The sequence below is a fragment of the Rhinolophus sinicus genome, linkage group LG10 (assembly GCF_036562045.2).
Source record: "Rhinolophus sinicus isolate RSC01 linkage group LG10, ASM3656204v1, whole genome shotgun sequence".
Taxonomy (NCBI): Eukaryota; Metazoa; Chordata; class Mammalia; order Chiroptera; family Rhinolophidae; genus Rhinolophus; species Rhinolophus sinicus.
This window is the reverse complement of record NC_133759.1, coordinates 3,091,839-3,114,872: the sequence shown is the minus strand read 5'-3', so window position 1 is coordinate 3,114,872 and position 23,034 is coordinate 3,091,839. Positions and strand designations below refer to the sequence as shown.

At 43.8% G+C, this 23,034-nt stretch overlaps 1 protein-coding gene across 9 annotated transcripts in view; it reads right to left on the bottom strand.

The window, feature by feature from the left end:
- CNTN4 (contactin 4) overlaps window positions 1-23,034 on the bottom strand; it is a 769,828-nt gene that overhangs the window by 196,214 nt on the left and 550,580 nt on the right. For all 9 annotated transcript variants that reach the window (XM_074312213.1, XM_074312216.1, XM_074312211.1 and 6 more), the window contains one exon: window positions 4,297-4,392. In XM_074312213.1, the coding sequence (XP_074168314.1) occupies window positions 4,297-4,392 (96 nt within the window). The remainder of the gene's footprint in view (window positions 1-4,296; window positions 4,393-23,034) is intronic.

The following is a 23,034-nucleotide window of genomic DNA, read 5'->3' as shown; positions in this document are numbered from 1 at the left end:
CTGTAGGAAGGCATGATTGATTCTCTTAAGGTTATAATATTTATGGATATGTCCAGATCAAATCAAATTTCTGGGACCCTGGAGATACTTGCAAATAGAGAGGTTTAGCTGGGACAAGACCTACTTGCTTTTGTAACGCAGAGACACCCCAGCTGCATATTAGAATCACCTTGGGTGCTTTTAAAACCATAAATGATTCCAGAATAGCCCTCTCAAGAAATTCACAGTTAATTGATCTGGGATGTTTTCTCCTGAATGGAAAAAAAGCAGCACATTCCAGGCAAAGGTAAGTCCTGGCCCTGCCATTGATTAACTTGTGACCTCCTATAATCTTGCTTCGATTTCCCTTATCTAGGAAACACACGTCCTTACTTCATATAGGATTATCGTGAAGATCAAAAGATAAGATAATGTAAACTAAAGCATTATAAACACCATAAAGACGTCAGACACTCTGTTATAAGGTCCCTCTGTCTGCTGCCACGTGAATGGGATCTGAGTCTAACAGGATGTGCTCTGTGTAAAAGCATCTGACGATGACACCGACAGCTCGTTTCTATAAAACCCACAGCAATGAAAAGCCTCTCAGAATCAGAGTCATGGGGTTTTGGTTTCTGCTCTCCAGGAAGCCACACTTTCACTAACATGACACAGTAAGAGCTCACCAAATGTGAAACGCCACGTTCGAAAATGAGAGAAGGCCAGTCTTTTCTGAGTCGTTCATCTCCCTTATTAACAACCTCAAACATACGAGGTCAAAGGTAGAGCCAGAGGGGACTAGATTTTAAGTTCTTTGAAATATGAGCCCTTCTGTGCAGGTGATATGGAAATCAGAGCACGCCTTCTTGACAGGCGGCCTGGGCTGGGGGGGAATCTTAACCATGGTGCCGCCTCAGTCTACCGAAAGGAGAGTTTCGGGGATCCTGCCCAGAGGTACGAAATCAGAATACCCTTGGGGAAAAGGCTTGGCTCCTATGGTTTTAACATGGTGCCTGGGTGATGCTTTAGGGCCCTGCCCACCACGGCCCAGAGGTGGTGTGTATGTGTGTGTGTGTGTGTGTGTGTGTGTGTGTGTGTATGCACGTGTCTGTGTGTGTGTGTGTGCGCATGTCTGTGCGCGTGTGTGTGTCTGTGTGTGTGTGTGTGTGTGTGTGTGTGTGTGTGTACATGTGCGTACACCACAGTACAGCTCAGGGCTTCTCCAACTTTAAGGTGCATCTCATTACTTGGGATCTTGTTAAGATCAGTATTCTGATTCTGTAGGCCCCTGGGTGGGGCCCGGGATTCTGCCTTTTTTACAAACTGCTGCGTGAGGCAGAGGCTGATGCTCGGTCCTGGACCACATTTTGAGGAGCACAGTTCTTGGTGACACAAAAGGCAGGTGGGAACCAAAACCCCTCTTGGTGAACAGTTCCTGAGGATTTCACTGGTGAATAAGTTGGCAATTTTCATCACTGGAAGGAAGAATCTCAAAGTACTATTCCTGCTTCCTGAAGGTCATGAATTCCTGGTACCATGACCTTGGAGATAATGGAAAGCAAGGTGGAAATTCCAGACCTCAGGAAACTGTTTCTAATATGAATCAGCCTCACAGACAGCCAGAGACCATTGGAGTGATTTCTATTTCTTGGTGTTTGTGATAAGATTCAATAATAAAGTCTGTGCAATGACAGCACATCTGCATTCATATCTATTAACTAAAAGATGACAAGTCACTACACAGTGACTGGTAGCGTCCTGGAAGTACCTGCTGACTGAAACGATTTTCTAAATAGACCCACTGCGGCTCACTTCTGTGCGACCCTAACGTCTGAGTGCACGGCTCTGAAACAGGACGGCAGCCTTCCTTACGACGGAGCCACGCTGCTCCTTGGTACCCCACTGACAGAATAAAAGGCTGACCGTTTCCCTGTCTTCTCCAGGGCCTGTCACCACTGAAACCGGGATCCCACATGCTGGTTCTAAAATGCTTGGCACGTCCAGTGGCTCCTGGGGACTCTGCCAGCGTCAAGGTGGTGACAGCCTGGCGAAGCAATGAGGGCATCACTGCTGCCCAGTTTGCATTGGGGGATGTCATGAGATAATCACGGACTCCACTGCCTCCAGCCGATGCTCTCTTAGAACCTTCCAGACCCTTCTGGCTGCATTCTTGCAAATCCCGCTGCCTCGTCTGCCTTGCCCATAGCGGCACTGAGCACACAGCTTCTAACAGAGCCCATAATGGGAATATGTATTCCTTGTCTTTCACCATCAAGGACCGTCAGGAATGGCAGTGTGGCTCACGGAACCGGTTTCAGAGCTGCTGGCTACTGCCAGCGAGTCCAGTGCATTTCGGTGGTTGTGCACAGACATTTTTAATGCATTTCTCTGTGGGAAGGGGAGGGAGTCAGGTGCCTCACCGTGCCGCAGTAAAGCAGCGTTTCACATGTCTTAGCTTTCTCAAAGGCATCGCTACACCAGAGAGCGGTGTGCATTTTCCTGTAATACACCCACGAGATGAAGCTTTAGAGCGGCTGCCATGCTATGTAAACTGGAGGCGGTGAAGGTAGCCTGCAGAAGAAATTCGGAAATCTCCAATCCTTGCTTTGATCAGATTTCATAATAAGAAGGGAAGTGATAGTCTGAGCGAACTTTAACCTAAATAAACATGCAGTTAATTGGTTCTGTGTGAGTGACAAGACTTCAATAATGAAACCCACTCAATAATTATGTTCAGGTTTTGAGTTATTATTTCATAACGAGAGAACTAAAGGGGTCTGAGAGATTGCCTTTAATCTCTTGCCTTTAAAGATCAGTAGAGTGTGGCACAGAGAACTTAAGATATTTGCCCAATATCAAATAATGATTGAAACAGAGCCCGGGCCTGCATTCATGCCCCAAATGTAATGGACTCACTTGAAAGGAAAATGAAGTCCCAAGAACAGACCCATTTCTCTGAACACCAGCTGCTGACATCTGGTCTGGATTCTGTGAGGTTTTCAAAAACCAGAGCCCCTCGGGACACCACGGCCTGACCAGATGTGGACGGGCACCCACCTCTCCCACCTGCTTTCTTCTCATCATGTTTGAAGGGGGAGCCTTTTACCTATTTTTCTAATTGTCATCTCCTGCTGGAAATGTTAGCTGGGCCATTAGATGAGAAAGGCAAAGTGACAACTTTTGAATACAGGACAAAAATAAAGGGGTGTTTTCAAATCCTCAGTTTAAAGCATTTTCTCTTCTAATCATGTCTTAAGCCAAATAGAAAATTAAGGCCATTAACAAGGTTAGCAGGTAACAAATTTGAGCCAGAATTTCCAAGAGCAGAGTTTATCAATGTTGTCATCACAAACTTTAGTGGAATCCCAGTAAGTACCACTATCTATTAAACATCCACACACAGAGCCCTTTCTGTGCAGTCACATTTGCTGTTCAGTACAGAGTCCTTCCAGCGACACTGCTGGCCACCACCAGGGCACTATGCATACTCTCACTAATTAACAAAACTGTGAGGGTTCCCCACCCCCCCCCCGGACCATCAGTATCTGTATAAAGTTCTTGCTTTTTCAGCCTCCTTTGTCATGGGGGTGGGGGAGGGTGATCCGTGCAATGTAGGTAAAAGCAGAGCTTCTGCAGTACAAAGACACACTGAAAAAGAGACTTCAAACTTCGGTCCTTGCCTCTTTCTGTTTCCTGCTATCTGCACCCCACACTTGGTGCCCCAGCCACACTGCATGTTTGGGACTTCAGAGAAGGAGGAGGGAAAGGGCTAGGTCCTAGAAGACATCCAGTCAGCTTCAGATCACACGCCTATGGGAATGTGTGTGAGAACTACAGAAGCTCCAGGCTTCTGGGGCCTGGTTAGCGGGCTTTTCAGTTACTTGCGGTCAGAGGCACTCCTCACAGGCCTCGCCATTCTGAGACTGTACAAAGTGATCCCGACTCCTGGGGCCAACGGACTTTGGTGCTGGGTCTGATCCCCTCCCAGGTCAACAAGGAGATGAAATGAGGCAGGGCCACCTTTTAACCCAATGCAGTTGGAGAAAGTACTGGCTAGTTTTACCTATGTCGCTTTACTGCGCAACAGGACTCTAATTCGCACTGAGGCAGGCATCCACTGTGTGCCAGGTGGACAGTGGGTGGGGCATCCGCACACTCCGTACTTTCCCACTTAATTATAGGGGCACTGACAGTGATTGTTCCTCGACACAGAGGGACTTTGGGACTCTCTCCAAATGACGCTGTCCCCTCTGCTAGGGCCAAGAGGGACAAGCACCAGCAGGTGAAGGGCCCAGGCGTCTGTGCACTGAGACTTACCTCCGGAATGCGCCGGCGGGCCGCAGAGCAGGACCATCCCCTGCCCTTGACGGACAGACACCGTGCTTCTCGTTCTCGTTTTAAAGTTTTCAAGATCTGTTGGGACAAATCAAAGAAAAAGGGTTTAAAACATAAAGTCCTAAGACATCACAGGACAGTCCCACTACTTCGAAAGGGAATTTGCAGCACCTGCACAAAGAGAATTCAGTTTAGCCTCTTTTCACGTGACGCTGTCCTGTCGTCCTTTATCTGTCCCGTGAGGCAGCCACTCACCATAGTTCAGTTCATCGGTCACACTAGCTGCATTGTAAGTGCTCAACAGCCTATGTAGCGACTGGTCACCATGCTGGACAGCAGACAGAACACTTACATCGCTGTGGAAAATCCTACTGGACAGCGCAGGTATACATGAGGCAATGGATGTTTAACGGCACCTCTACAATGATGTCCTAACAGGCGGTCAAGTCATGTTTTCTGATACGCAATTCTGTTTACTGCACAAACCATTCTGTTAGATGTAATCATGTTTGTCACTCTGAATGGACCTGGAATATAACGCTCTCCCCACACACACATATTCTATACACTATAGACAACGGATAAACACACATTCACACCCATACGTGATTGTTTTACAGTTCTTGTGTAGTTTTAATGATTATAAGGAAATGTCCACGGTTCTGTTTGGAAGAACGGTCCCGTCTCTCAAGGAGGGCAAGTCTGGTCACAGAGACAAGACATTACAAAGCCCCAGATCACAGCTGGAGTCGGCCAGGAGCAGTTGCCAGTACAAGTGAGTTCATGTCAGAACTGTGTGTAAGGAGGTGACATATATTATTGTTAAACAAATGGCTTTTCTGTCATCCTCCCACATTTAAATCCTCTCAAGGAGTGTTTTAGGTGCCATCTCATTTCTCGTTGTCTAAAGCATTTGCTCTCATCAGATTTGGGGGTTATTCCAAGCCAAGTGTGTCTTGAGCGGTTGGGAGCTGTGCAAGGGAGAGCAGTGTAAGAGTTACTGTTTCCTCCCTGCTGGCCATTTTGGTAAGTATTTCATGATGGTGATCTCAAGTGATCCTAACCACAGCTATAAGAGTTAAGTGTGAATAATGTCCCCATTTCACAGACTAGAAAAGAGAGGTTCTAGGACCCTGGTTAGAAGCTACATTAGTGAGTATAAGTGAGGAGGACCTGGGCAGCCCGCCCACAGTTACAGACGGAGCATTTGCACACTCAGGCCTGCATTCAGGGACAGTTTGGGAACTAAAAAATCTATACACACACATCTTGATTATTAGTTTTTTCTGAAATTAGGCAAATTTTAAGCTCATACATTATTGTTTTCATCAGTAAGTATTTATAAAATTCTCGTTAAACATCATCTGGTCATCAGCTCAGCAGACAAACATGGTGAGAGCACAGCTTCTGTCCGTAGGAACTCGGGAGCTCAGCGGGCGGGACTGACAGGAAACACCCAATCCCAGGAGCCGAGGACCACGAGAGCCGAGGTACAAAGAGGAACATGGGGCAGACACACACATCCTCTGCACAAAAAAGACATGGCTACAATTTGAATTACATTTCTGATATAATACCTTCTTTTTATTCAATGAGCACCAGGTGAGGCTAGGACATAATTTCTTCTTCTCTTGAGGGAAATGGTTTGAAAAGCCTTCAAAGAATATTAAAGCATAGATTTAAAAAAAACCTTTATTATAGCATTAATGGTGCAAACGGTTATCCTTAAAAGGGACATCGGATGAGTCTGAATTGTCACTTCTGCACACCGGTTCTTAGAAGAAGTCATCTGTTTTAGCACAGACATCCCATCCAATCTCCAGAGTTGCATGAGAAACTAGGAGCTGATAGAGATTAAATGTTACCGAAGCAAAATCTGCCACAGTTCTGAGTAGAAAAAGCACATTAAGAAATGGGAAAGACAATGAGAAATATATGCAATGATAGCTAACTGTCCTATTGAGCTTAAAAGGCTGTATTCTTGTTTCTTTCTTTTCAGTTTTTGAATCCAAGCAGCCCTACAAGATTCAGAAAGACAGAGTATGTTGCATGAATCTGGTGTTTGAGAAAATATTTACACATATGCTTAGTAGTTCATTGAAACAGATTCCAGACGGTAGGCCCTACCTACACAGTGAACGGAAAGACTGCATTTGGGCAGATCTGTTGGAAAGTCATCTCTGTATTTACTTGTGTGGGACAAGTCTTCATGTTCTCATAGATGGGAATACATGTGCTTTGTTCTAAAATCAGAATTCTGGGAAGAGATGAAATGAGACAAGATTTGCAAAGCAGTAGGCCTTACATGCTACAAGTTTGGTGCGCTATCTGTGTTTGTCCTGCCCACTGAGGAACGCTACAATCCAGTGGCAGGAAAGTCACACCCCAATCATTCCACTTGAAAAGCATTCCCAGTAGCAAACGGGCTCTAGCGGGAGCTGTAGGTGCTAATCCAAAGTCACTACTGTGATGCGCATGTTTAAGGAAAGAAGACATGTCCAAGCTTGGTCCTTCCAGATATAACTATCCATCCAGATGGTAATTGCTAGCAGCATAATTTTCCAAACCAAAGAATGATGTGTGCATGGGTATTTTTGGAAGCTTGAACACTCATGGCCAAGCCTTTCCCAGCAATATTCCCATTTATTCTTTCATTTAGAGTCATTTTATCGCCAAAGCTCTGGTACTAGGTAATGGTCACTAACAACGGGCACTGAGAGATAGAACGCACTTCAGATAATGTCCTATCACCATGACCGCAGCACGGACGGCAGGAAGGGCACGGACTTGCAAAATGCACCGAGGTCTCACCACACGCCAAGTACTTTTCATGCAGCTCTCATTTGATTCCATTACGGTTTCAATTCCCAATCTGCAGGTGATTCGCTGAAGCTCAGAGAGGGCAGCACCTTCTCCACACGCCTAGGAAGTAGCCAGAGGAACACAAGCTCCCGTCTGTCTCTCTCCAAAGCCACTGCTGTCACACACAGGAAACTACCACTTCACTGATTTAGTGAAGCCAGTGAAACAGAGCATTCAAAGTTGATACTTGATACTCTGGGGGCGGGAAAAAAGCCTGTTTGCATGAATTTAATGCTCTTCAGTGAATATGTAAAAAAAAAAAAATCCACATTCAGTGCACAACGCGAAGAACTGGTACATTTGATTTCAGTTCTTCCATTCCTTAGCTTTTCCTTGTGAGTGAGCCCTCGATGAGGGAATTATTTTAAAAAGGAGCAAAGGGGGAAGTTGGACAAAGAGGAAAGAATCAGGAATGACCCCACTAAGGCCCAGCATTGCCGCCTTGTTGGGAAGGAGCTAAACAATTTCACCCGGGTCGTGTCCCCTCAGCTCCATGCACATGGCGACCAAAGATAATGGTTGAATAGATGACATGTATGTATGATGGAAAATAGTATCCAGGTACCAAGCTTTTTCAGAACAGCTTGTTTTTCCAGCTTTGTGTATGGTTCATTGACAGGAGATTCGTAGACTTTAAGAAAAGAGAAGGCTATATTTTCTGAAGTTGATTTCATTCATCAGCATTTTCCATACATTTTCCACCGCGATCACGTGCTACGGGACACACAATTTTGTGGCACGTGTGTTTTCCTATCATAGTTTTCTGTGAAAACTGTCTTTTATTCGCCTGTGGAATGTAATACCAACATTTCATTTTTTAAATGAGACTGGAAAATACACTCAGTACTTGGAGTGTGTAGCTTATTGCGAGCACAGGGGAACTGAGTTAGCAGTTGAATTCCTGGGGGAGTAAAAGTGTACAAAGGTCTTAAAACTGTAATATGTTATAAATAACAATAATAAAAAAAACCTTCATATACGAAAACATTTGAATTCAGACTGCAGAGAAAATCAGAGCATCGGCGGGGGGGTGGGGGGAATTTTCACATATTTCCTGTCTGGAAAGTTATGAAATGCTTAGAGCTGAGGAAGAGGTGGCTTACAGTAAGCACCGGGATATGTTCTAGAGAAAACAAAATCATGAGCGTCCCAGGTATATTTTGAGAAGTAATAACAGTCAATAAAAGGATAACTTATTTAGGCCCATCACACATATGAACAGGAAGAACTGAAATCATTCATGGGGTGGGACCACCCAGAGAAGAGTGTGAGAAGTTTAGTTTTTAAACGGCCAGGGAAGGTGAATGAGAAAATACCACATATCATGGTTTGTTAAGAATCCCCAGAAAGGCAGGAGAAAAGACAAGAGGAAAAGTGATGCAGTAAACCATGCAAGTAATACATGTATTTTTATTCATGTATTATTTACTACAAGATAAAAAATACATATTTTTCCCTGACTTTAGCCGATCTGGATTCTATCAATTTTCACGGGGTGCTTCAGAACAAGGAATTGCGAGCACCAGTTCCCTTTGTTGTCGCTTCCTCCAACTTTGAAAGAAGCAATCAATAAGGAAATCAATATCAGCTTGGAAAAATCGTCAAGCGAAACACTTGTTATGAATATGATTTTCATAATGATGATTGCACCATTTATAAAAAGAAAGATGGTTCTTTTTTGGAGCATAACTTTAAAACCAATTATCAGGCAGTGTACTTAAGATTATGTCTTGACTCTGCCATGTGCTCCCTGAGTGTGTGCCACTCTGTGGATGCATGGTGGCATGGTTTCTTGGATTCTAGAGGCTCATACCGAAAATAAGTCTAGATCTACACAATCTTATGATTTGCAAAGCCACATTTTTGACATTGTTTCCACACAGGAAGAAGGAAGAAACTGTCAGTGAGACTGGTGTGGCTGGCTGGGTTTCCCTGTTTGTGAGAAAGCACAGCAAGAGGAGGGATTGGGTAATTGTCCTGCACACTGGCCTTGGAGTCCGAGGACCCAAGTACAAACTCAGCAGTCTCACTCTCTACCGTCTGATGTGGGTGAGTTACTTAACCTCCTAGAAGTCCGGGTTCTTCAGCTCTAATATCAAGACAGTAATTCCCATCTCACAGGGCTCTTTGAAGGTTAAGGTCATGAGAGCACAGCACCTACCATCTGTCTGGTCCAAACTCACTAGTTTCCACATGTAAGCACTGTCATGATCACTTCTGAGTGTCAAAGGAAAGGCTACAGAGTGGCTCCCTGGGGGGGAAGGTGGTGAGTGGAAACTTCTACCAGAGACAGAGACACCAGAGTGGTCAAGTCAAGCCTGCTGTGGCAAAAACGCGGATAAGACTTAAACTCCATCGTCTTTAGCTCGTCTTCCTTGTGATTTCAAGTCTCGACAGGTGGTGAAGTGAGCCAGATACCTCGGCCTTTGTGGTGCATGGACGGTGTTTTTAATGGGACTTACAATTAAGATACACTCGCGTATACTGGGTTCAGGTAACTCTCCTTAAGAACGTCTTCCTATGATGATGTGGTCTGAGAGAATTCGTGTTACTTTTTAATGTAAAGGTGGGAAATGTCATTTTCATAAACTAGTAAAAACTGATGTTTGTCCTTTATGAAGGACACAAAATGTGTTATCTTAAAACAGAAATAAAAGTTGAAATACATTATTTACTGATAATATCTTTTACTCATGGAGCTTAAAGGTTTAGAAGTTTACACTGTATAACAGATGGAAAAAGGATATAAATGGAAATTGAAAAAATATATATAAACATAAAATAATGATACATATGCTTGTCAGTATCTTGTTTTTCCTTATGTCATTAATTTTTCTATTTGGTTTTCTATTCTTCAGCAGATATGCCTTGAGTTTCCAGGTATAGGTGTCAGCCATTTTATCTCCCTCACAACCACGTAAAACCAAACAGAGCAAAAACCTTATGGCCGTGCTAAAGATTTGACATTAAATACCCCAATTTGTTGGCAGTCTAAAGTAAGAGACCAACATGTGATTCTAGCTAGTGGTCCGACATTGAAAAGAAAGGCAAATTTTTTCCTGGAGATCTTTGCATAATAAACAGCCTTATTAATATTCCTAAGTTAATGTGCATTTAATTTACAAATGACTCAGTTGTAAAAATGGCTCTTGACCTTGTTCTTTCATGGTCTCTAATGGTACTGCTATGGACATCACTGAATATCCTTAGAGCACTTAACTTATTTCAAAGTAAAAAGAAGACTGGGTGGGAGCTGTCCCAGGTGCTGATTCCAACCCTCACCATACCCTCCCTTCAAATGTCTGGATTTTTTTCTCACCCTCTTTAGTCATACCAGATAAACTCCACACTTTGGGGATTACTTTAGAATTACAGAAATGTCATTTTAAAACCATAAATGGATTTAATCAGAATTTTTCCTCTTAACAAGTAAATAAGAGCAGCATAAATTCTTCGAATGCAATTTTTGGATAAAAAAGAAATAAAGGAAAATGTAATCTATGAAATAATGGGGATGTAAAGTAGGGCTGAGAAAGCTCAAAAAAGTATTAATGACTGAAGAAATACTCTGAGATTTGATGTTTCTTCATAGTTGTTTCTCACTCCTTTTTTTTTTTTTTTTGTAGAAGAGCTGAAAAGGGAAAATAAAACAATAGGATGAGGACATGTGTGTATATTGCCAAAGGCAAATCTGCCTGCGATCTGCAATCCTGCAGTTAGCAAAAGGGGGGCTACTCTCCTCATTCTGGCCCCACGTTACTACACACAATTTCCTTCCAGCAACAAACCCCAGGCAGGAACTTGAAAGAGCATAATCAGTGTTACCTGTTGAGGAGGCTTCTGTGCACTGTTTAGGGAATCTAATCACTTTTGTAAATATTAACCCTTTGGGGAAAAGGTAAGGCCAGTTTCCACCCGCTTATATAAAGGACATGATCGTTCACTTTCCACACATTCACTCATATAATCCTTAAGACAACTCCAGGAAGCAAGCATTGTCACTAATTCCCAGTGTATAGAAAGAAAAAAAATCAACATCCAAGATCAAAGACCTGAGAATCCAGGTATTCCTGACCCAGAAGTCCATGTAATTCGCCTCTATTCTCTATGGAATTAAATAACAGGAACAAAACCACACTCGTTGATTGTCTATTTGAGACGTTCACAGTGTTCACCCCTCTCCTATTATTTTCTTGACTTTACAAGAAAACAAAAGTGCCCTGCTGCCCTTTTTGCTGCAAGTGTACTATTTCCCTAATAGGTGTTTTTATTTCTCATTTTGGTTCTCGTTCTTCATGCCTTTCACATACTCAATTTATCTGGATATTCACGCATTTTACGAAGCCAAAGAAGAAGTCAGTTTAAAATGTCTGCGTCGCCCTGTGCGTCCCGTAAAAGCGTTCACCCGTCTAGCTCACGAGGTACTGCGACTCATGCTACACGGCGTCATACATAACATTGTTCTTTGGAGACAGGGGCCCCTAAACACTGCCTATTGTTACTGGCACTTTTCTCTATGGGATCTCATCCCCTGTTGCCTGTCATCCTGACTCAGGGGTGCTAATGGCGAGGCAGCTGCATTCTCCATCTTTGGTTTCATACTTCACAACACAAAGAGAAACAAAGGTTTCGGAAAAGCATCTGGCCTGGTGAATTTCAGAATAAAACATAGACTCTCCACTGCTCGACAAAGGCTCTTTGGGATCTGGTCCTTCCCCATCCCTGACTCCCTGCTATGCTCTCCCTTACTTATTTATACTGTAAGAACCATGTTTTACTTTCTGTGATTCAAATACCTCAGGGTTAGCCCTGTCTCAGGACCTTTGAACTTGCTGTTCCCTTTGCATGGTATGCTCTCTACCCATCTTTTGCTTATCAGACTCATTCTTCACGACACAACTCAAATGCCACCTCCTCCGAGAAGCCTTCCATGAGTGCTTATCTAACATAGACCACCACCTGGCCTCAGTGACTCTCTATCACCTCATCTCTTTATTACGTCTTTCAGAGCAATCATTACCTGTATCTGCAATGACTTTTTTTATTTGTATGCTATTTGGCCTATTGTCCCTTCTCCTCTCCCATCAAAATAAACGAAAGCTCAGTGTGAGCAGGGATCCTTCCCGTCTTTATTCAGGCTATAGCACAATGACCCAGACAGTGTCTGATACATATTAGGCACCTAATCAGTACCTGTGGAGCACTGCTCTCCCTCCCTCTTACACACCTAGGTGGTGGTCAGCAGGCCTTGGACAGGGGGGACCTTCTTGCACTTTCCACACGGCACACTGTTCCCGGCATCTCAGCTTTTGTGTGCTCAGTGGCCAGGGAAGCTCTGGAAGATACCTTTAAAAAAACGTCTCTAATCAGGGCACTGAACCACCTACCTGGCCTTAAAATGAAAGCTTAGAGATACACACAGATTGGAATGCAATCACCATATGAAACAAATTCCCTGCTTGGCAAAAGAAATTCCTTCCCACCCTGGAACCCTGCCCCAGGGAATAAAAACAAGAAAAAACATGGTGCAAATTGCACGGGCCTGTTATGTGACCAAGGCTATTACCAGCTAGCCAGAGATGTTTCATACAATTATCTGTTCTTCACCCAGGGTAAGAATTCCATAACCGGATAGAATGTCGACCATTCCAGTTTTGACAGAAAGAAACATGATTCCTCATTTTGAACTTTTACTTCATAACCTTTTCTTCTCCCCTCTGAAAATTAAAATTAGCAAGCTGTGATTCACTGTACCAGCCTTCTTCATAAAAGGGCAACCCTAGAGGGCAAATCAGATATATTCCAGTAGCACTAGAATAAATAGCCTCTGAAGAAATGCTGAAAAGGCATGTATCAAGAGGCCATAATAACATTAGTAATCTATAGGAAAAACCTTGGGAGCGCATGACTAAATGGAGAACTATGGGCCACAGGTCACGCTCAAACCTGCGACACCACAAATCAAGCAGCCCTACAGTTGGTCAGGAAAAACCCTGCTTTCAAGTGAAAGCAATCACTTCATCTCAATCTTGTCATGCGGTTTCTTTTCTTTCGTTCATCTTTTGGGGATGCAGGCCGGAGCCTTGCTCTCACGATGGAATTGGCCAACACTTATAGGCAGACGGTGAGATCTTGAAGGCAGGCCGTTTCTCACTTCCTGCAATACAGATTACTAATGTTATTATGGCCTCTTGATTTGTGCTTTTCCAGCATTTCTTCCGAGAATATTTATTCTACTGCTACTTGAATATAAAGCTGGGGAGATGCAAGTGGATTTCAAGTTTCTCTTAACTACATTTCTTGGAATACTGGATGCTGAATTAGCTGTACACTGGTTAAAAATTTTAAGGGCATAAAAAATGTTCTGTCTATAGATGAAATTCTCAGATGAAGAGCAGCTGTTATTTATGTTGAATTTAAGTTGGTTCGGCAACTTCAACCATATATTTTTATCTCATTTAATTACAGTTTTGAAAATAAAGCCATCATCAGATATACATGCAAGCCATGTGTTTATTCACCATCTATTTAGGCTTTGGTTTGGTGCAGTTTCACCATTCTCATCTTCACAGAGAGAAATCAGAGCTGCCCTGTGGTAAACCTGCCAATTTTTGGAAATGTCATCACTCATGCCCCTTACTTTTAAATGCTCCCTAAGGCAAAGAGCAGCCAATACAGATTTATTCAATACAGATTCAATACCTACAATATGCCTACTTTGAACACCTACTATATGTCAGCCCCTGTTTAGGCACCGGGTACAGCATTAAAAAACAGAACAAAACAATCTCCCTTCTCCAAGAGGTTGAAATGAGTGAAGTGATCCTGAGTGACACAAATAAATCACACATTGTGTCTGTGAAGGTGACAAGTGCTATAGAAAAATAAGTCATGGAAACAGGGCAGGGAACGTTGGCACGGAAAGTTACAAGAAGATAATATAGAAGTAGAATCTTTCTACTTTCCACCCTGTTTCCAAATGTGGAGGAATCAATCACTCTCCCTCTGCCCGCTCAGCTCCTGGTGCCCCCGAGACCGCCGAGAGGGCGCAGGCAGTGCCAAGTGACATCGCGGTCTCGATTCAGTTCTGTCCTTTCTTATTTACAACTGACGTTGAAGTCACCTTTGTCAGGTAACACCCGAGGAAACTCATAAATATTTTCATCTTACATCTAAAAGTTTAAAACAGTTCCCCGACCAAAGCCAAAACACACTTTCCAAGCAACTGAAGGGATGGGAGAAACAACTGAGCAGGAGGCGTACTCAACAGGCCCCGATTTCCCAAAGGAAGACGGTAGCCACACGAGTGTGGGGTAATTTATGGCCACCTCGCACGAGTTACTGTTTTCTGTCTCAGAAACCCCACAGAGCCAGAGAAATTCGGAGCTGGGCAGATCTGACTGTTCAGGCCACTGTGACAAATCCACCATCGCCTGGTGGCTTCAACAACAAGCATTTACTTCTCACAGCTCTGGAGGCTGAGAAGTGTGAGATGAGGTGCTGGTGAGAGCCTGCGTCTGGGTTTGCAGACAGTTGTCGTCTGTGTCCTCACGTGGTGGGGCGTGGAGAGAGCAGGGGCCTCCGTGTCTCTTCTTCAAGGGCAATAATCTCATTCATGGGGGCCCCACGCTCATGAGCTCATCACCTCCCAAAGGCACCACCTCCAAATACATCACATTGGGGGTTAGGTTTCAACATAGAAATTTGGGGGGACACAGACATTCAGTTCACACACCATCCTTTCTTCTGTCTGAGCTCCCTCCCTCAGCCTCCCTCTCTCCTTCTCCCCAACGATATTCTTTATGGCGTCATGTACAGTAGATGCTGTAGAGAATACGAAGGTAAATCAAATGTGGTTCCTGATCTCAAGAAGTTTACAGTCTAGATTGTACAGGTGCAAATGCAACTCCACTGCCAGGCATAAAGGGAACAACCAGCCCCTGGAGTGACTGAGAGAAAGGACTGTGGGAGTTGACAGGAAGGGCATTTTGCTGGGGGGACTGGTCCAATCAATGACCCATTTGCATAGATGACGGCCCCAGTGTATGCGGATGAAGATACCTGGATCTGGTCTAATTGCAGGTAGCGCCCGTGACTTGGTCCCAGTCCATCCCCACCTCAGCCCCACTGTGCTCTGACCTCGTCTGATGCGGGTCACTGCTCAGTGCAAGGCATCCAGTGTGTGCCGGCTGGTGACTCAACCCAGACTCGATCTGTCCTTGAGACGACTGAGATGACTGGCGCTCTGCTTCTTGAGGAGACGAGCTCGAACCAGCTGCAGCCTCATCGCGCCCTTCAGAGAACAGGCCTGTCTGTCATCCTCCCATCTTCACAGTGCCACCCCTGAGGTCATTTTCACTCCAACGTCTCTGGGAGTGTCTCTGCCTCCTAACTTTCCTGCAGGAAATACATGTGGGGGACCCATCCACAGCTGGTTCTCGTCATTGGCAGTGCTTATGTTCTGGAAGGGTGCTGCAAACACTGAATTAACAAACTTGTTCCTGGGGAAACGCAGACCTGGGTTTCTGAGAGTCTCTGGCCAGGACTTTTTCATCAGCCGGTCAATCCATAACCTTGTTTTCTGTGTTTCTGTTTAAATGCGCCTGATTTAATACATAATGTTGCTCCACCAACTCACCACCAAAGCCACTATAACTCACACCTGACTTGACGCTCACCTGACAAATGCATTTTCTCCGTCAGGCACACCCAGGCTTCTGGCACTCACAGACACTAGACAGCACATCAGTACCGCACTTTGAGCCACTGAAAACAGCAAAATTACCAGCAAAAACCACAAAAATGCCAAAAGCATGCACTGAATGGTTTGCAAAAAGGAGGGGACCTGTTCCACCTCAGCGGGGGAGTGTGTGTAGGGTGACAACTATTTGGCTGCTCTGAGCATGTCCACAGGTGACCACGGAGGTGCCGAGAGGACTGAGTTTGGGGTCACAGATAAATGCAGAGATCATCAATGCATACTGGTGTCTGACCCGGGGCCGGACACTTCGTAGGCAGTCGGTAAATGTCACAGCTAAATATTCAGTCTCGTACACAGAGTTCAGACATAGGTGGAGGTAGAAATTCTATTTTCTTAGCCCATTCTTCAGGGCAGATGGTGACCACAAAGAAGGTGACGATGACAACAACAGCAGCGAAAATAGCAGTAGTAATAACAATCACCATTTAGCAACGACAATGACAATAAAGTATTAGATGTAGAAGCAATGATAGTGGCAGCAACTAGATCATTGATGATGTTTCCTTCTATTTTTAGAGTACTTATAAAAACTGCTTTATTTTTGGTGAACTTTCTTGAATTTTGACCCTCTTAGTTATCTAAGGCCCCTGAACTCATATATCCAAATAAATGCAGTCCTACAGCATAACTCCGTGGGGGTGTGCATATGTTTCCCATTTTTTTGTGGTAAGACGTACGTTACATAAAACCCCCTTCTTAAATATTTGCAAGTCTCCAGTGCAGTGGCATTAAGTGCATTGTGCAATCACCATCACCATCCACCTCCATCAGTAAAACTGAAACTCTGTCCCCATTCGACACTAACTCCCCATCCCCCGAGCCTCTGGCAACTGCCATTCTGCTTCTGTGTCTATGAATTTGTACCGCACTTATTGTAACAAGTAAAACAAGCCCGCCTTTTTTACTCAAAAGGACTCATCTGACCATCAAAACATCTGTGTGAAGAAGACAGGGACGGTGTAAGTATCAGCTGCACTATACAGAGGAAGACATTTGGAATTCAGGAAAGTTAAGGGATTTGTTCAAAGCTAAACCTCTGATAAGTAAATGATACGTTTGTTTCCATCTCTTGGCTATTGTAAATAATGCTGCAGTGAACAGGGGGGTGCAGAGATCTCGCTGAGATCCTATTTTCATTTCTTAAGTGTCTATCAACAGATAAATGGCTAAAGAAGACATGGTGTGTATATATACACACGATGGGATATTAGTCAGTCATGAGAAAAAGGACACCCTGACCTTTGTGACAACATGGATGGAACTTGAAGGTATTATGCTAAGTGAAATAAGTCAGACAGAAAGACACAAATACTCTATGGTATCACTTATATGTGGAAAAAGCTGAAATCATAGAAACGGAGAGCAGAGTAATCGTTACCAGGGGCTGGGAGGTGGGGGAAGTGGGATGTCAGTCAAAGGGTACAAACTACGAGTTATGAGGTGAGGAAGTTCTGGGGCTCTAATGTGCAGCGTGGTGACAGGAATTAACAGTACTCTGTTACAGTCTTAAAGTTGTTGAGAGTGGATCTTAGTGTTCTCACCACAGAAAAGGAACGGTCATTATGTGACCTGATGGAGGTGTCAGCTAAGCCCACAGTGGTGACCATTCTGCAGCATAGAAACGTGTCAGGTCAGTAGGTTGCATCCCTTAAACTTTCAGTGTTGTCTGTCAATTACAGCTCAGTAAAGCTGAATAAGAAAATGAGCTGACACCAGAATCCAAAACACTTGCCATGGTTATGACAAGCTTCTTGAGGGCAAGGATGGCATTTCACATTCGCTAGGCTCCCGAGACCCACCTCAGCGTTCCGAGGGAGGGGGCATGCCATGGGTCGCGGTTCTGGACGTGACCATGATGAAAGCCTTGTTATGGTGGATGGAAGAGCAGAACCATGGGCTTTTAAAATACAGACACACTTTGTTTAGTGGTCTGTTCTCCTCCCCTGAACAAGCTCTTCATTATTTTACCAAAACTCATGAGGGGGAACAAAATTATCGTATGCAATTGACATACTGTGCCGAGAGTGACATGTGAGGCTACGGCGAGTTCCACACGCTGGCTCCGCTGTGTTACGAATAGAGTTCTCCCTGATCAGTGGTAATTGGGATATTTTAATTGATGTGATGTTTTACTGCCGTCACAGTTGGAGTGAGGTAAAGTGCAGAGGACAGGTTTTCAATGATGAAAGCTCACAAAAGCCACCCGTGTCTTCCCGAGATCTGCACGGATGTATCATGACATACAAAACAAATCTGCTGTACCAGAAAATGGGATGCAAACCACGTTCACACATTCAGTTCTTCTCCCCTATGTCTCTGAAGTGTGGAATGCAGGCTGGGCCCTGCTCGAGGGGCCTGGGACACAGCAATGAAGCAGACACACGTCCTACCCTTGCTGAACTTCCATATGGTCAGGTGAGGTCGGAGAACAAGAAACAGGATGCGTGTTAGATTATACAGCATGTTAGAAGGGAGAGAGGCAGTGGGCCAAAGGAGACAAGAAAGAGGCGGTGAGAGGGGCGGGCCAGCTGGGAAGACGGGGAAAAACGGTGATTTGGAATATGGGCTCAGGCCAAGTCTGAGCAAGTAGACGACATTAGAGCAAAGACTGGAAGGGGGAGAGGGATTTAACCAGGGGATATTCAGGGGGAATCATACCAGAGAGAGGGAAAGCTCCCAAAGACAGGATTTGGGACCCATGTGGCTGTGGGACAAATGAGGGAGCAGGCACCTGTGAGATGGGATGGGGGCCCGGGGTGGGGGGTGGTGACCGTGTAGGACCCCGTGGACCCTTTAGGGCTCTTGGCTCCCATTCTGAGTGGAAGTGGAAGCCACCATGGGTTTCTGAGCAGAAGAATGATGTGGTTTGACAGACGGTTTTGTGGTTATTTGGCTCAATTCTGTTCAACCAGTATGACATCCTGGCGGAGTGTTCAGAAACGGAGGATGTAAAGATAAACTCAGGTGGAGCCACTGGCCCTGAAAAGCCCCCATCCTGTAGGACGATGTCAACAGTCATCTGATTCAAGTAGATAATGGTGTGAGCTTGAGGGGATATGCAAACTAAGTACCATGGGATTCCAAAATTATTGGTCTTGCAGGAAAAACATATATAACAAAGTACATAACGCTCAGTCTGACCTAGAAAAAAATTAAGATTTTGAGAAGAGGTAAAAGGGGGGGAAGAGAGAGCCAGGGTAAGGGATAGCATGCACAAAAATCAAGAGGTCTCAAAATGATGGCGGATGCTCGCCAAACGGCAGGGAGGGGCCTGGACCAAGTAAGGGATGAGAAGCTAAAATGGTGGGTAAGGGTCATCGTGCAGATACAGTCTGTGATGCTACTTTGTTTTCCTCAGCGTAATCTTACTACACTGAGATGCTTTCATAATGTTTCATGGTTAAGCTGCAAAAGGTAAAAACTCTGTTGACCTCTTAGAGAGTGACAGTTCATACTAAAGAAAAAAGCCACAGTAAAGGGACTTGCTTAATGCTATTTAAACCACCACTTCCTAAACTTACTTGGGCCTGGTGCCCTTTGGAGGTGCAGTGTTAACATCCGCAGAACCAGAATGCACCAGCTGGGAACCACTCCTATGAGTGTCAAGGGGTACAGTGCGGGGGGTGAGGGGGATGATGGGTGAGCAACATAATAGTATCTGGATTTTGGAAAGTTAACTCAACTTGAAGAAAGGTCTGAAGCAGGACAAATACTGTGGGGGTACAGCAGTAGGCTAGGATGAAGCTAAAAATAAATGCTAAATTATTTGCCGCCCTTCATTTAATCTCTCTCCCAGAAAACTTTGAAGAACATAGGATCTTACGTACAGACTTAGGCAATTAACATTCCTCCTGATAAGTCTTAAAGAAAGAAGCTGAAACACAATGCGAACTCGAAATATTTATTCATCTTTATTCAGAACCGTGGTGCCAGCCTAAATTAGATTTCATTGAATTAATGTAGCAATGAGAAAACTTGGGGTATATTTAGCTTGTGTATTCAGTATGGATTTTATTTTTAGATTCCAGCTTTTTATTTTCATTCTTTTTTTCTCAGAGAAATAAAGGCACATTAAAAACTACGCTCTGGAATTAAGAGGGATATTGACAAGTGAATTTAATCAAGTGGTATTTTTAGATTGGGGACGCCAAAAATTCTGCTGGATTGGCTTTAAGAAACTTCAAGTTCATGTCAGCCATACTGATGGGTTCCTCAGGTTTCAACATTTTGTTTCTAGAAAACCTTCAGTTATAATCCATTAAAAAAAAATCTCTCAATAATTCATTTTAGTAGAACTACAATGAAGGAAAGTCAAAGCTACTAAGTTCATCACCTAATTAACATGCACTTGGATTTAATTTAAAAGAAGAAAAACCCACACTAACTTAACTTTCTATGCCGTAAGTGTCAAGAAAGCACTAACTAACAATTCTACAGAGAGAACAAGACACCCTTCTCTTCTCTCCAGCTGTTTCTGTGATTAATGAAAGGATAACAAAAGTAATTTTCAGAAGTCTGAGAAACTTCTGAGAAAGAGTTGTCTACATTTTTTTGCAGTGAGGAACACATAAAAATTCAGTGTAATAAAAAGATTACCCATGAATTTTACATAAATCTGATTCATTTTTGCATTGATTATACACACTTTTTTTGGACACAAAATAAATTTCAATCAAAACACACCCTTCTTATTGCAGCACTATACACAATAGGCAAGACATGGAAACAACCGAAACGCCCATCGGTAGACGACTGGATTAAGAAACTGTGGTACATTTACACAATGGAGTATTACGCAGCCATAAAGAAGAAAGAAATCTTACCATTTGCAACAACATGGATGGACCTAGAGAACATTACGTTAAGTGAAATAAGTCAGACAGAGAGAGACAAATACCATATGATCTCACTTATATGTGGAATCTAAAGAAAAGTATAAGTGAATGAACCAATCAGAAACAGTGTCAGAGACATAGATGAAAAACTGAGGGTTGCTAGATGGGAGGGGGTTGGGGACAAGGGGGAAGGTGAGGGGATTAGAAAGCACAGTCAGTAACCACAAGATTGCCACGGGGATATGAAAGTCAATTTGGGGAATATAATCAATAATGTTGTAAAGATTTTGTAGGGTATCTGATGGACACTTGTCTCATTAGGGAGACCACCTCAGGGATGATGTAGATGCCTGATCACTGCACTGTACACCTGAAGCTGAAGCTGAACAATAATGAATGTCAACTACAAGTTTGTATGTATACGTATGTATATATATATGTATATGTATATATGTGTGTGTGTGTGTGTGTGTGTGTGTGTGTGTGTGTATGTACTTACAAGAAGCGGAGCACAGCATTAGGAATAGAGACAGTGGAAATGTAATGGCTGTGTGCGATGTTAGAAGGTTAGTGGATGGGGGAAGGGGGTTCACACAGTGTGAGGGATATGAAAGATAAACGTCTAAGTATTACTTTGTCTTGTGCACCTGAAACTAATAAAAAATAAAACAATAAAACAAAACAAGAAAAACACCCTCTGTTACCTTCTGATACCTCTAAAGTAAGACTGCTATGAGTAAAATTAGATGCTTCTTACCTACTTAACAGCATATAGAACACCCCTCCACTGAGGGAGTGTCACCTGAGTTGTGACAAAAATTAAAAAAAAAGGTACTGGGATCCCACCAAATCCCAATGACAAGAGATCCCTCCGTGCTCTTTGGAAAGCAGGAAGAGAACTACAGGTGAGACTGGGAAATCAAAGGACATATATTATGCGACTCTGTACTGAACCCTGGACAGAGGGGGACAGATGTTTGAACTGACACCCTCAGGACAAGGTCTGCGCCCCTCACCACCTCACCCAGTCCCTTGCCCAGACACTGTGTGTCGTGCCTAAATCCAGTCGAGCTTTTCCTTTGGGTGCAAGAGCAAGCATCAGCTGCGAGGCCCACTTCTGATGTTTAACCTGCTTGATTTGGATTATTTGCTCATGACTATGACACTTTCAAAATATTAACCCTTTGCAGGTTATCAACTCACTGAAACATTCCAGTGGGTTTGACGATTCTTACTGAAACCAGCAGCCATGAAACTTAGTGCCATGAAACTTAGAGAATGGAGAGATGGGTGTTACCCAGGAAGCTTCCTGACCACAGACAGAAATACAGCATTGCAAGTGTTCAAAGGACGCAAGACGTCATTTGTTTCCACTCCCCAAAAAGCGGAAGCCTAGAGCTCTCGAGTGATTTGTCCTGTTCATGACAGAGCCAGGATCAGAACCCAAGCTGACACTTCGTTGTTCTCAATTTCCCTACTTTGTGCTGTGCTGGCCGTTACTGTAACGTTTGTTCTGAGAACACTGAGGGGATTTACCGTTTGGGAGTGACTATTTACTGTGTCTCCTTCTTGGGGGTGTACAATGCACATCACAGCATTAAAGCCTCCAGAACTCCTGCCGAAACCAAGGCTGTGAACAGTTACTTGTTGATCCCGCCCAGAATCAGTGTCGTCCTAGCACAGGCTGAGGACCGCCATGGTGGGGCACCATGCTGGTATGTTTTTACTAATCGATGGGGCACTAGATATTGTTTGTGGAGGTTGAAATATGTCTTTGATGAGTTAATCAACTTTTAGGATCAGAATCTGTAAAATACGGTACATGTTTTTCATTATTCCAAATGATTAAAAGAAGTGTATGGACGGGAAAATATATCTGGATGAGATGATGAATTCGAGACATGCTGCATTTCCTTTTGCTGCACATTTCATGCCATTAATCAACCACAAAAAATGTGGGACACCGCACGTTTTTATTTGGTATTTCCAACTCGTCATGACCTGGCAGAAAAGTGTAGGCAAGTAGGTGATTCACTGTCTAAGCTCATACTAGGAGTGAGTTACATGAATGTCTGTCTCGTAAGTCCTTTCAACCTCCCAGAACTGGAAGCTCTGTGTGACTTTGCTGTTCTCTCCTTGTGTTTTCAGTCCCTGTGATTAAGGCCCATGCTGGTGACCTTTTTCCTGTTATGTTTCCTCTAGAGCATGGTAATGCCAGAAGAGTACCTGCTAATAAGGTGACCGCAAAGGTCTGGAAAATTG